The sequence below is a fragment of the Neolamprologus multifasciatus genome, chromosome 13 (genome assembly GCF_963576455.1).
Source record: "Neolamprologus multifasciatus chromosome 13, fNeoMul1.2, whole genome shotgun sequence".
NCBI lineage: Eukaryota > Metazoa > Chordata > Actinopteri > Cichliformes > Cichlidae > Neolamprologus > Neolamprologus multifasciatus.
In genome coordinates this window covers 15,064,183-15,077,518 of record NC_140451.1, presented here as the reverse complement: position 1 = coordinate 15,077,518, position 13,336 = coordinate 15,064,183, and the positions used below count along the sequence as shown (strand labels likewise).

Sequence of the window (13,336 nt, the reverse complement as noted above, 5' to 3'; positions counted from 1 at the left end):
CCTCATTTCTGCCTTTCAAGTGTGAAAACCTCAACGCTTGCCAAATGTCAATAATTCAAATTGAGAATCCCAGCTATGTCTGCAATGTGAGACAAAAAGAAAATAAAAATGACCCTTTAATACAACAGATTCCCTGGAAGCTTCAATTTTAGCTGGCGAGCAATGGCTTGCGTCTGGAAATTATCTGGTATTGCCAAAGCTTCCCCCTCTGTGTCCGGGAGAGAAACGCTGATACAACGGCTCATTCCTGGAGGCTTTAGAGGGGTCTTGTGGGTAGACCTTTGTGTACCAAAAAGACACAACTGGGGCATTTGGTTTTGGAGTTGGAGACGCGCATTCCCTTCAGGGCTGAAGAACACAAAGTTTCATACCACATGGAATCACTGCCTTTCAACAACATGGATTCACTTGACCTGAAAGATATTAGAAACTGCAGCTCCGAGTCAGACACTCAAGAGTATGGTAAGGATGGTGGATGAAGTGTCCAGAAGAAACCTCTTAGGAGTAGAAAATACACCACAGACTTATTAATTGTGGCTCAAAAAATGTTTTAGTGGCTTCTGTGGAGAACTATATAGTTAGTTCTACTGAAGCTGTATCTAAATTGCTAAACATTTTATTCCATTTACTTTTCTAAGTGATACCACCTTTAATTTCTAAAACCTGGATTCCCTCTTTTATTGGTAGTAGGCTTAAAAAGTAATGAGGTTTTACTAGGGTGGTGGGAAATGGCACAAAAAAAAGTTTACTGGCATTCTAGGCATCTCTTTAATAAGTACAGAGCTACTGCAGGGCAGATTTAAACAGCGGAAATTAAATTGCAAAATTCTGTATTCACAAGGGAGAAGAGAAGAATAGGTAGCGTGTCCGTATCCATGCCGTATTTGTTTGGACGAAATTGGCATGAAGAAAGAAACGAAGAAAAAGAAGGGTGAGAGGTTTTTCATCAGTGGTTCTTTTTTCAACATTTTTGCATCATTTTCTGGGTCAGTTGGGCCACATTAACATCCAGTGCTTACCTAGTAAACAACAGAGATCAAACGTTAATGCAGATTCGTCTATTAAGGCTATAAACACCAAAGATCTGGAGGGAAAGAAGAAATGAAGGTGATGGATGTCAGTTAGGCTGATAAACAACAATAGTTTCCAGTTCTCTTCTCCAAGCTGTGACTTCACCATGGAGGTTTTAAAAAAAGAAAGAAAGAAAGAAAGTTCAGAGTGACTCAGGATCGTAGTCTTAAAAGGAAATCTGGCACCCAAAATGTTTAAAGTACTGAGAACTGGAGAGAGTGACACATGTAACATGCAAATCTCAAAATTTCTGTAAAATACAACAGCTTTAGGAATGCTGAAGGTAGATTGCGCCCTTTTTTCTTCATAAGATTTACTTTAAATATCCCCTTTAGCACAATCGCGCCAAAAAGCTGAGTAATCCCAATGAAACACATTTGGCTGAAATGACTGGCATTGTAAAATAAGCTTGCATAATCTCCCAAATGCAATGAGGGCTCTGTTTGCATGACAGTTGCACTATAATGTATAGTGTGTCTTTCAATATCTGAGAGATGGGGAGGGGGGGGGGGGTGAGATGCTATTATCATTATTATGCATTTAATGTGCACTTCACAGATTTCTATTAGTAGTTGGGGCTGCTGACATCTCCAGTAAGGTATGCCTGATCTAGAGCTGCATTTCAGCTGCAGACTCTTGAATGAAACTTTATACTTAAATATAGAATCAAACAGATTTAGTGCAGGACAGATAGCACACGCCCTTCTTAGTGAAACAAGCTGGAAAACCACATTTACCTTAAAATGAAGCGAGTTCAGGCAGAGCTCGGAAGTTGCGCTTTTATAGGCTAATTAGCTTTATCTGGCTCAGTCACAACTGAGTGGCAAGCATGATCCAGTCATAAATATGCAGGTGTACACAATTATACTGTCTGACTGCACTGTCTGACTACACTGTCTGCTGACTGCACTTCAGGAAAAGGCTGTAGTTTAAGATCAGGATATAAGTGGTGTGACTGGGAGGCTGTTAGTATTTAGCCAAAAGCACTAATATCGCTGCTCAAAGCAATTCAGCGGCACAGCGTAAATGTGCAGTTGCATTTGTTTTCTTCAAGAGTTCACACAATAGCAGTTTCCAGTCTTTCTTTGCCAAACATGGTTCAGTGACTGTCACTGACTTCATTTGTTTTTTTGCCCGTATAAACATTTGTGAGCTCTGCTTTATTTTCTTTCCTTACACTTTAGACAAAATGTGTCTTCCTACTTGACCTGATGAAAAGCTTTACGGTTTACACCGTTGGTGATGTATAGGGCCACAACACAGCAACCCACCAATCAAACATCTGGGCAACAGAAAAGCTATGGAAAATACAGGTCTTGTACAGAAATAGATCCTAACTCTTAAAAATGATAAACGTTTGGGTTTCTAAAAATGTCCTCGCTTCAGATCTCATCCCTAAAGGAAAAGAAAAAAGCTTTTTCTCACACTGAGATGAATTTTAACATGTAGTAATTTACAACGTTTGAGTTGCCCAACAGGGAGTTGGGCAACAAAACAGAGCTCTATGAAGGTTTTGTGAAGCAATTGAGAAGTCAACAGGAGAGCAAGAAGACTGTGGAAAACACTCAAAGACGTGTGTGCACACCATTAATCACTGTATTATAATGTCACAAGACTTCCAGTTTTGACTTTTGGGCTTTGAGGGAAATTCGAACTGTGCAGTGACATGCTAATGCTGCCTGCTGGTCACCCTGTATCTCTGAGCAAACAGGGACTGATACTATAACGAGCATGGCTTATGCAGTCATCGCTTGAAAGGCCAGCAGCTGCAAAGAATCCGACATGACAAGACAAAAACAGAGTTGGTTTCATTACGTGACACCACAAGTTTGCTTTCAAAGCATTTTAATATCCAGTTTTCAAGTAAGAATGGCTCACATACCTTGGCTTAGAGCAGACATTGCATCAAAGTGAGATAGCCAGTGTTTGACTTGTTCTCCTCCCAAAGGTTTACTTGTGACCTGTGTGGGTGGGATTTGTTGACACACGATTTGTAAATCCTGCACAACAGAATGTTTCCTGCATGATATTATGCTTGGGATCATAAGTGGATCCGGGCAACTTTTAAATTGTATTGAAACAATAAGAGCAAAATCAGATGGTTCTGGCCTTTGTTTGTGTGCTCAGCCAACATCCTAAGCAGAAGGATGAACAGAGGGAATCTTGTTTACTTCTTTTGTTGCCTGCAGGACCGTTGAAGGATGGCAGGCTGTGACGGCCCCATTAATCGCCTGTTGGTTGCTCATGTTTATCGAGCGCCGAGTGCTGCCAGCTTTACGCAGCGTTGCTTGTCGCAGTGATGTAACCCGGCCTCGGTCAACTCAGCGGGTTAAGACTTATTCCCAGATGTGTATTTGAACCGTTGGACTCGAACGCAGGCAAAACGTCCCCAAATTGCAGGTCTCAAATACAAGTTTGGCATTGAGTACTGAACTTCAAATAAACATGACATCCTTTCAAAGAATGAAAGAAAAAAGAGGGGGAAAAGAGAAAGTAATAGCAGTGTTTCCCTAAATTTACTTTGACTCACACTTCCCTACATTTAGGTTAATAATCGAGTGATTACAAGAACAATCCCCATTTTGCTTTCACTCTCTTTTCTCACAAATGCATTTTCATTACTTAGATGCAATCATTTGGTAATGACTTCCAGATTCCCATTTTCCTCTTTGAGCTGATGGGATGTGTGGAGTCATAGCAGAACAGTAAGATCTCTTACTGGAAATTTATGAGAGCCTAAGAACTGTGAGAATTATGGGTTCTTTTTACAGAAGACTTGTGCAAGAGTGACTAAGAAATCTACAGGGAACAGCAATGTAAAACCTACAAAAAAAAGAAAGATTGTAGGTATAGACAGTTAATGCAAGAACTAAGAGGAGTGTTGTGTGAGAGAGTGAACAAAGTGAGAGTGAGATCTCTTCAGCGGAGAGGAAAGGAGGAGGAGCTCTGGCCTTGGGTCCCTGGGCACAGAAGGTGCTGCAGCATAGCTGAAGCTTCAGTGCCGATACAAACTCATCCTGCATTTTAGTTGCTCAGGGATGTAAAATGTAGGTAAAGGTTTGAGTTTTTGAGTACTGTAAAGTACATACATCACAACAAGGCATCCTGCAGAAGTGTTGGAGAGTAGATAGCACAATATTTCATGGCTTCCATTTTTCATTTATATCGCTCCATGGTTTTACTTCCTTACAGTTTAAAAGTATTGTTTCATATTATACTTTTCATTTTGATGCTTTGACAGTTACAGTTTTATGAGACGAAAAAGAAACCTGCTTTTATGTACCCACGGAACATTTAATAACTACAATTTAAAAAAATCCACCCCTTGACCAGTAATTTAAAAGTTTGAGTAATCAAAAACTGGACTACACAATATTTTCTCCATTTGCAAAGGAAGATGGTAAACGTGCCACACAGAAAAACAGGAACATGAGCACCACGCAGGGTTTTATTGTCTTTTTTGGTTGTTACAGTACAGGTCACTGCTCACCGCTGTTCTTCTTTCAGTAGCAATTTTCACACATGCACAGCAGCCTTGAACCTCTCTAGACTTCAGGCTATATCCAAAAAGATGCGTTCATCTTTCAGATCTGACAACTGAAGCCAACTGGAGACATTATAACCAGAATTCTGAATGTAAATCTATGGAAAAAATCCCCAAATGCTAAAAACTGATGATTGTCACACTCCTGTCACCAAGGAGCAAATAAACTGCTGGAACAGGAAACATATTAGTCGATCATGTTGTTTGCACTAATACATGCATGCAGCAGAGATTTGCAGAGATTTCAGAAGTTGTAACTGTACTTCATACCTTCTCTTGGCATACCGTATACATAGGGTGAATTAGGATGGCAGTCTGTTAAGTGCTCTGCTGGAATGAGCCAAACATATTGATTGTGGTGGCACTCCTAACTGGCCTGTGTAGTGTACTTGTGGAGGAAATATGAGCCTTTTAAAGCTTACTTTGGCCCACGTTGCCAAACTTTATGGATTTGAGAAGCAGTTCATGCAGTTTCTATCCATTTATTTAGATAGTGGTTTTATAATACAGACAACAAAGTGGTTCACAGGAGGCCTCCTTGTGACAGTCTTATGAGCACTAATTGTCCTTGGTTTTTCATCAAGAGGGCAGCACTGAAAATGCTCCAGTCAAGTCATCTTTTACAAACAGTCAGTTTTTTCAGACATTACGGGAACATGCTGTATGTGACCGGGCAAAATGTAGGAACATCAACAGCGCCGTGAGTCCTGACTCCTGCACACTGTGCTGAGGCAGCATCCTCACCTAAACCAGAGGGACTACTTCCAGGAATGAAACTGTATCTCATGCTATTACCTGTTGTGTGCTGCGTGTAAAAATGAGGAATTGCGAGCAATGTCAAGGTCCGAGTTCACCAACAAAGATGTTTGAAAGGTATGGAAAACTTGCATATATTGCTCATTTTTCAAAGTGAATTGCTTTATGAGCCACAGGAAATGAATCTATTTGGTATTTGAGCGGGGAAACACGGAGATAAATTTGATTTATGAAAAAGGCAACAAATGTATGTGGTTTTAAACAATAACATCATTGTTTTAACACCTAATTTGAAAGCAACAAATCCGTCAAGTGGAGGGGAGAATGTGCTGCATGCTGGGTTTTGATATAACAGAAAAAAAAAAAATCACTGAATCATACACCGAGGGTCGGTGCAGTTAGAAGGAATGTTCCAGAAGAGAATTTCCTGCTCATTATTGACTCCAGGTTTCATCGCTGGCAACCTGACTCTGTCTGTACACTGAAAGCTTTAAACATTTGAAGTGAGTTAGTGTGACGCAGCTATAGTTTCCTTCACATACCATCTAAAATTCAGTTCTGAGATGTTTTCACTTCTGCTGAACCAGAGTTCATTCGAGGGTATGAAAACCTTATGAAATGGAGTTCTGCCATATACTTACTTTCTTCCACAGATTTAAGTTACCCGGACAGGTGAAAGCCACGGCTAGTTGGCAACCACATAAGCTTAAAACTAGGCTCGCAAGGATGACACATGATGTATGTGTGTGTGTGTGTTTTTTAATATCTCTCACTTTGATGTGTTTTCAAACACTGCCGGCACACTAAATTGGTGCAGAAATATTGATCACATCTTCCTCTTCAAAGCTCTCCCATTGTTTGTTTTATCGCAAGAGTAAAACTCTAAGAACCAGAGCTTAATGTTATGTAACAATAGTAATATTAAAAAAAAATGACAGATTATCAGGCTACACAGAGACACATGCACTGAAATGGAGCTCAAGCACATGTGCTGGTAATTTCCCAGCTTACTTAAACATGATTAAAGAGGAAAACATAAAATTGCCTCTTTAAGGAAATAAATTCAACCATAAAAACAAAGGAATTCACTAATGGTAGAGGTTAATGTTCAAATGCTATCTTTGTTCAACGAAAGGTTAGTTTAGTTTGATGAACCTGAGAAATGGGCAAAGCCTTGATGGTTTATACTTACTTGCCAAACTATCATCTTATCTCACCCTTGCGCCTCGGCTTAATGGAGCTGATGAAGTGCCTTAACCTTATAAATACTGTGCGCTCAGTGAGGAGGTTCTTGTTTTAAGGTTATTATGACACCTCTGGATTTCATGTTACGTTTACCTTTTCGAACGATCAACAGTATCTGAATGCATTTTACCTCAACAGGGTTTGTTCATGGATCTGGAATCCTGTGTTACGTGCTCCTGTTTTTCCCATTTATCCCGCTAACCCCGCAAGGGTCTCGTGTTGATTTATCAGAGTGTTAAGGGTTTCAATGTTTATGCCTCGTACCCTGGATGACACCATCTGGTAATAATCTGTATTTCCGTTGTTGTCTGCACAACGCAGCCCAGAGCTGCTCAGGAAAGAGTCAAGTACACTAAAGACGCTAATTGCTTGTCTGTCTTCCTGTGTGGCTCCATTGGGATATTTCACCAATATTTATTAGTGACTTTAAACCTTATCTTTCATGGTCACTATTTACAGTTACCTTGAATGTTGCAGTCAGAAGGGGTTAGGCTGGGACATACGCTGCACCGTTCAAAATAGAATCTGTAATTTGTGGACCACAAAAGGAGAAGCAGAGGGCAGCGACTACACAGCATGTTATATCTGATGCATGAACTAATGTATGTACTCAGTGCCCCATACTAGATGGTTTTCAGGAAGGGTGGTGTCAAAGTCAAAAATGTTCTTGACTTGGCTGAGTGACAGATTTAATGTGAACTGGACTCTGAACAGCCATAGCTTGTTGTTTTACACAAAGTACCGTACACGGCTGATCAAAAACAAGCCTTCTAGCATTGACACCATTAGCAATAATCTTCCCTCTTTTCCCTCCCCCATGTTAATGAGCATTGATTGGTTCACTTTGATAAGACTTCAGAGTTTGTCAATGTGGTGGGGTGACTCACAAATAGGTTACACCGTGCTAGTCTGAGGTCTCCCTTAGAGGAAGGATGAGAAGTTTGGCCATTTTGGAGAGTGTCAGATCAGAGCTCCAACTCCTCCACATGGAAAGGAGCCAGTTGGATGGTTTGGGCATCTGTCAGATGACTCCTGGGCACCTTTTAGGTGAAGTGTTTCAATCTTGTCCTACCAGAAGGAGACCAAGGACATGCTGGTGAAGTTACGACTGTTGACTAGCTTGGGAACACTTTGGTGTTCTGGGTGTCCCACCAGAACTGCTGGTGAGATAGCCGGGAGGAGTGAGGTCTAGGCATTTCTGCTTAGGCTGTTGACATGGTGATCTGGACCCACATAAGTAGGAAAAATGGATGTATGGATGTATGGATGTTGTCCCCACAGGCTAAAAAGCAATGGAAGTAACATGCTGGTCCAAGTATAGCCAATCAAGTGTTACGAACCTGCTTGTCCTTATAATGGTCAACAGCAGGTGAAAAAGAGGTCTACTTGAAAAGAATTATATGAGAAACTGACCCTACTTCTTGCTTGATTTATCTCCTCAGTAATATTTTCCTAGTGAGTTGTTGATCTAAATTGCGAGTTGCGCGTCTTGTTTAATAGAGAATTATGTTCATTTTGTAAATTATAATCACACTCAGAGTAAACTACAAGATAAATTGGGTTATGTTTCCAGATGTAGCTATTTGTGATTCCCAAATTGCTTCCGTATGAGAATCCTCTGTTGCTGGCTTCTCAGTCTGAGCCACCTCTGGTTTCAAGAAGATGCCAAAATGCCATCATCAGGTGGAACAAACTAAGATGGAAGTAGCTAACATAATGCATAAAGGTCACGTTAGCTACTTCCATCTTTTATGTACAGCTTATGGTTGTATGGTTGCTTCCACTGTAGCACACTGATGCTCGATGACTGATACCATCATTAGTGTCTGAACATTTGAAGACTCTCATTAAATAGATTGCGCATGAGCTGAATCTTAGTTATTTTTCCTGTGATTTATGTACAGAATATAAATCATTACAGATATCATCAGTTTGGATTTCTTTGGCACAATTTATAGAACATTATACGTTGTTCCGTTAGCTTTGCTTATACTAGAATGAACTGAGAGAGCAGAACAGCAGTTTTTGACACGTGTCCACTCCCTTAGCTTTGAACTCTTGAGAACAAAGAGCAGAAATCCTCACGAGTCTGTAGATCATCAGTAAAGTTCACGTGCCTCATTATGACCCAAGGGAAATGTGTTCAGAGTGCTGATGAGACTGTGACCAGCGAGCCAAAAGACCACCAAACCACATAGCGGGGAACGACATCTACATATTTGTATATTATGCTGAGGGCTCTGCATTTCTTCCTCCAGCGTTACACCATGTTCAGTGCTGTCATATCCAGCATCTAATAATTCCAAAGCTGGAGACAAAGTTCTTCTTTCTGTCAGTTTCAATGACAAAAGACTGTGAGAGATTGAATGTTGGACACTCACAATGTTTGGGTGTGGATATCATTGAAGTCCTTTTTTATTTTCAAGTGTACTTCATTCTTTAGTGGTGAGCTCGATGAAGGGAGTGGACCCAAAATGACCTCACACAGACAAAGGATTTGCACATATGGCAATATATTACTTTGTTTTGAGAGCACATGCTCCCTGAATTCAGGTTAATTCAAGGAAAGACACTGAATACACACATTCCAGGACGAAAATGGAGAAAGAACATGGCTGCGTAAATTTACCCCAAAGACAATTTATCGTTCTGCTCCGATAACAAGTGTCTCCTACTTGCAGGAACACTAAAGCTCACCGCGACAGGGGAAAACGCAGCGTTGCCAGTACATACCTATCTTTGTGGCATAAACACATGCACCTACACACACACAGAGTACATACATAATGTAATGCATGACAAAGCAAGAGGTACCACCCTATAAATCCTATCCATATCTGGCAGCTGATACTGTGCAACTTCAAAGCTATACTTCACGATCTAGCTGAGGATCGTGCTGCACATCTTCACAGACAGCCTGCCTTGGTATCAATTAAAGTAAGCAGTCCAAAAAGGGCAGAGTAAATCAAATACAGAATACCGGACAGGGGACAAGACACAGATGAGCAGTTTTTGGAAAACAGTCTGAGGACGTTAAGACTGAGCAGACTATCAGTGGATTTAGCACCATCACATAATGCGTCAACTATGATATCTTTTCCTAATGGACAGGGGATGAGTGATACTTGAAATTATGTCCCCCTGCAGATGGGGGATGAGCGTTCCTCCTTTCTGTCTGAAGACTGAGTTAAGGCTTATAATATGGTGGGGGTGACAGGAGCAGCAGAGCAGGAGATAGTGACTGTTTTTCCAAAGAAAATTAAACATCACCAGGAAACATTACTTAGCAATAAACTGTGGTATTAAACTTGAGAGAGAAAGAATATCTTAATGTTGAACCTAAGAGGACATGCGATATAGGATTGATGACTTTGTGACTTCAAAAATTATTTTTGATTTTATTTCCAAATCAATGTAAGAGAAAACATATTAATTTGTCACCTTGTTTGGAGATATAAGAATGACACAAAAGAATAGAGACTTAGTGGCCTCCGCCTGGGCCATTTAACGACATTCACAGAGTGGTCCTGAAGCCTCTACTTTGTTATATTGACTGTGTGCTTAGGTTTGTTGTCCTGTTTGGAGCTGAACCTTCAGCCAAGTCTGAGGTCCAGAGCGCTCTGGAGCAGGTTATCATCAAGGATGTCTCTGTACATTGCTGCATTCATCGTTCCCTTGATCTTGACTGGTCTCCCAGTTCCTGCTGCTGAAAAACATCCCCACAGCATGATGCTGCCACCACCATGCTCTGCAGTAGTGGCAGCATGATGCTGCCACCACCATGCTCTGCAGTAGTGGCAGCATGATGCTGCCACCACCATGCTCTGCAGTAGTGGCAGCATGATGCTGCCACCACCATGCTCTGCAGTAGTGGCTGGTTTCCTCCCGACATGATGTTTGGCATTCAAGCCGAAGGGTTTAATCTTTGTTTCAGAGAATTTTGTTTCTCTGGTCTGAGAGTCCTTTGGGTGCTTTTTGGCTGTCATGTGCCTTTTACTGAGGAGGGGCTTTTGTTTGGCTGTTCTGCCACACAGGTCTGATTACTGGAGTGCTGCAGAAATGGTTGTCCTTCTGGACCTTGCTCTGACATGCACTGTCAACTATGGGATCTTATGTAGACAGGTGTGTACCTTCATGTCCAATCAAATTAATTTACTACTTAATTGGACTCCAATCAAGCTGATCAGCAGAAACAGGATGCCCCTGAGTTCAGTTCAGAGTGTCATGGCAAAGGCTCAGAATATACATGTTATATTTTAATTTGTTATTTTTAATAGATTTAAATTGTTTTGTAGAATTTTGAGGTGAAGAATGAATTGAATCTATTTTGGCATAAGACTGTAACATCACAAATGTGGAATAAGTGAAGAGTCTTAAAAAAGCTCACAGAAAATAAACTGGAATCTTGCACCAAATGGGAAACATTAGAAATTTAAGCTTGCCAGCTTTTTTGTAAATAGTGTTGTTGCAAACCAAGAGGAAACCTAAAACAGGTTAAAATAAAGCTAATTTATTGGTGCAGTTCCTTAACCGGCCACTTGAGGTTTGCTTCAAAATTGAGTCAGTCCTACAGGCTTCATGCGAAAATGTTTACAGCTGAAATAAGCATGTTTACAGTGTTGTGCAAAAACCTGTTTTGGTCCCTGCAGCTAATTTAATCTTTATACTGAACTGTGCTATGGAAACTATTTTATATAGGATTCACCGATTTATTTTCTAATACATCTCAAAGGTATGTACAAATAGTTTGTGTGCCAACACGGGTGGCTACAGCTGGTAGCAGGTTCAAATGTCACCTCTTAACTGAGCAACAATCTTTGTGTTGTTATTGAGTTTTGGAACATTTTAAATGTTTTTAATAATCTGATTCATAACCAGAGGTAGGAAGTAACATAGTACAAATAATTAATTATTGTACTTTATCTGTACGTGAGTACAAACTGGTTCATTGAACATGACAGTGAGTTCACTGACCAAAATCTCAGAGGAATGTTTACAGCACCTTGTTAAATGTATGCCACAAAGAATTAAGGCAAAAATAAGTCTGACCCAGTACTGATGTCTCCTGAGTGTAACATCAGTGTTTCAGAGCAACATAATATTAAACACAACAATAAAAATGAGTAAATATAATACACACAACCAGGATGAAACAGTGTATTCATACGCCACACTCACATTAATATCAGCAATGTAGCCATGTCAAATGTAAATTTCACATTGAGCCTTTACATCATCTACTATGTATTAGAGTACCTGACAGTTTGTTGTGACTAAGGTAGAAAGGACTAAACATCCAGCACAAACAATGGAGATGGGTGTATCAGTATGAACAGTAGGAGCATTTGTGTGTCTGGCAGCCAAAGAGGTTGCACCCAGTTGATGTCATAGCTCTACGTGCTGATCTGCTAAGTGGAGGTCACAGCCAGCGATATAAGAAGTACATCTGTTCCACATACTGAACAAACTAAACGTTATGCTTGACCATTCAGAATGTGCAACAGATGTGAAAAACTGCTAATAATAATTGTTTTTGGCAAATTTCGCAATATTATGTTTAATTGACTAAATCGTGCATCACAAAAATGTGGCTAAATGAGTTCAAAGAAAGCACCGCCCTCCCTTTAAATAAGAAATGCGCTGGAAGCATGGGCAGGAAGTTTAACAAAGACGAATGATCTGAAATGGCTGGTTTCTACTGACAATTTTAAGCACTGAGGAAGAACACACAAGAGCACATTTTTATATAACTCTACCTGTTTTTCATTAAACCAAGAGCAAAAAAAGAAAACGTTTAAATTCTTCTTTCCCAATGAAAATCCCACTTGGAACTGCATTAATAAAACCTGCATGGGCTCTGCAGGGGCCAGCTGTAATTACACAGTCTTGTTGAGGACACTGTGCACGGCAGCGCTGGTGTCACAGGACAAAGAAGAGCCACTGCTAGACTTAAACAGCCTGAGCTTCCCATTCAGGGTCCCAGTTAGCAGCTGTGAAGAAAAGAGAAAAAGCATGACATCATACTACGCTTTTATTTTTGCACTTTTTTTTCTAAAACCGTGCCAGACATCCCTCTTCTTTTTACCACCTCTCTATTTAGAATACAGAGTTTCATAACGGCACACCTAGATCCCCGAAGAAGAGCAGCATTCTGTGTTCCCCATCAAAATGCTTGATTTTCCATACCTGCCATTTATCACCCCCCCCCCACAAAACATCATACTGCCAGGCCTTAACTCTGTTATATAACTTTGTTTATTCAAACAAGGAGATTGAGGTTCCTGCCAGCAATACTCTCAGTGACTCAAACATTTGGAGATTAATAAGGCACCCACACAACAACACAACAATAAACTAGCATTAATCCACACCCTGTAGGCAAACACACACGCACACACTACACACTTAATGACATGTGCAGGCTGCACACAGACGAGCACAAATACAGACGATCAATGCTTGACTATAATTTTTAGTGAGACGTACACAGTGAATCATATGTCTCTATCAGCCAAGAGAGCAGATGAGGCTAAGGAAGCATTACCTCAGCACTCTGACAGTCCGTCAGAAGCAGTGGGAAACCCTCTATGTGGGCTTTGCAGTGAGACTTATAGCACATTTTTACATTTGCAATTGCTCAGAATTTAAAAGTATACCATATTATGGAAAAATAACTCAAGATAACTCACAAACAGCTGTTATAACCTCTATTTCATGCCA

General features: G+C 40.4%; 1 protein-coding gene across 1 annotated transcript in view; it reads right to left on the bottom strand.

Annotated features, from left to right (window-relative positions):
• Positions 1–11,759: 11,759 nt before the first annotated feature.
• Positions 11,760–13,336, bottom strand: part of wdr27 (WD repeat domain 27) — a 48,258-nt gene continuing 46,681 nt past the window's right edge. Inside the window, exon 24 of the mRNA XM_085182309.1 lies at positions 11,760–12,606. Coding sequence (XP_085038435.1) covers positions 12,493–12,606 — 114 coding nt within the window. The 3' untranslated portion in view covers positions 11,760–12,492. The remainder of the gene's footprint in view (positions 12,607–13,336) is intronic.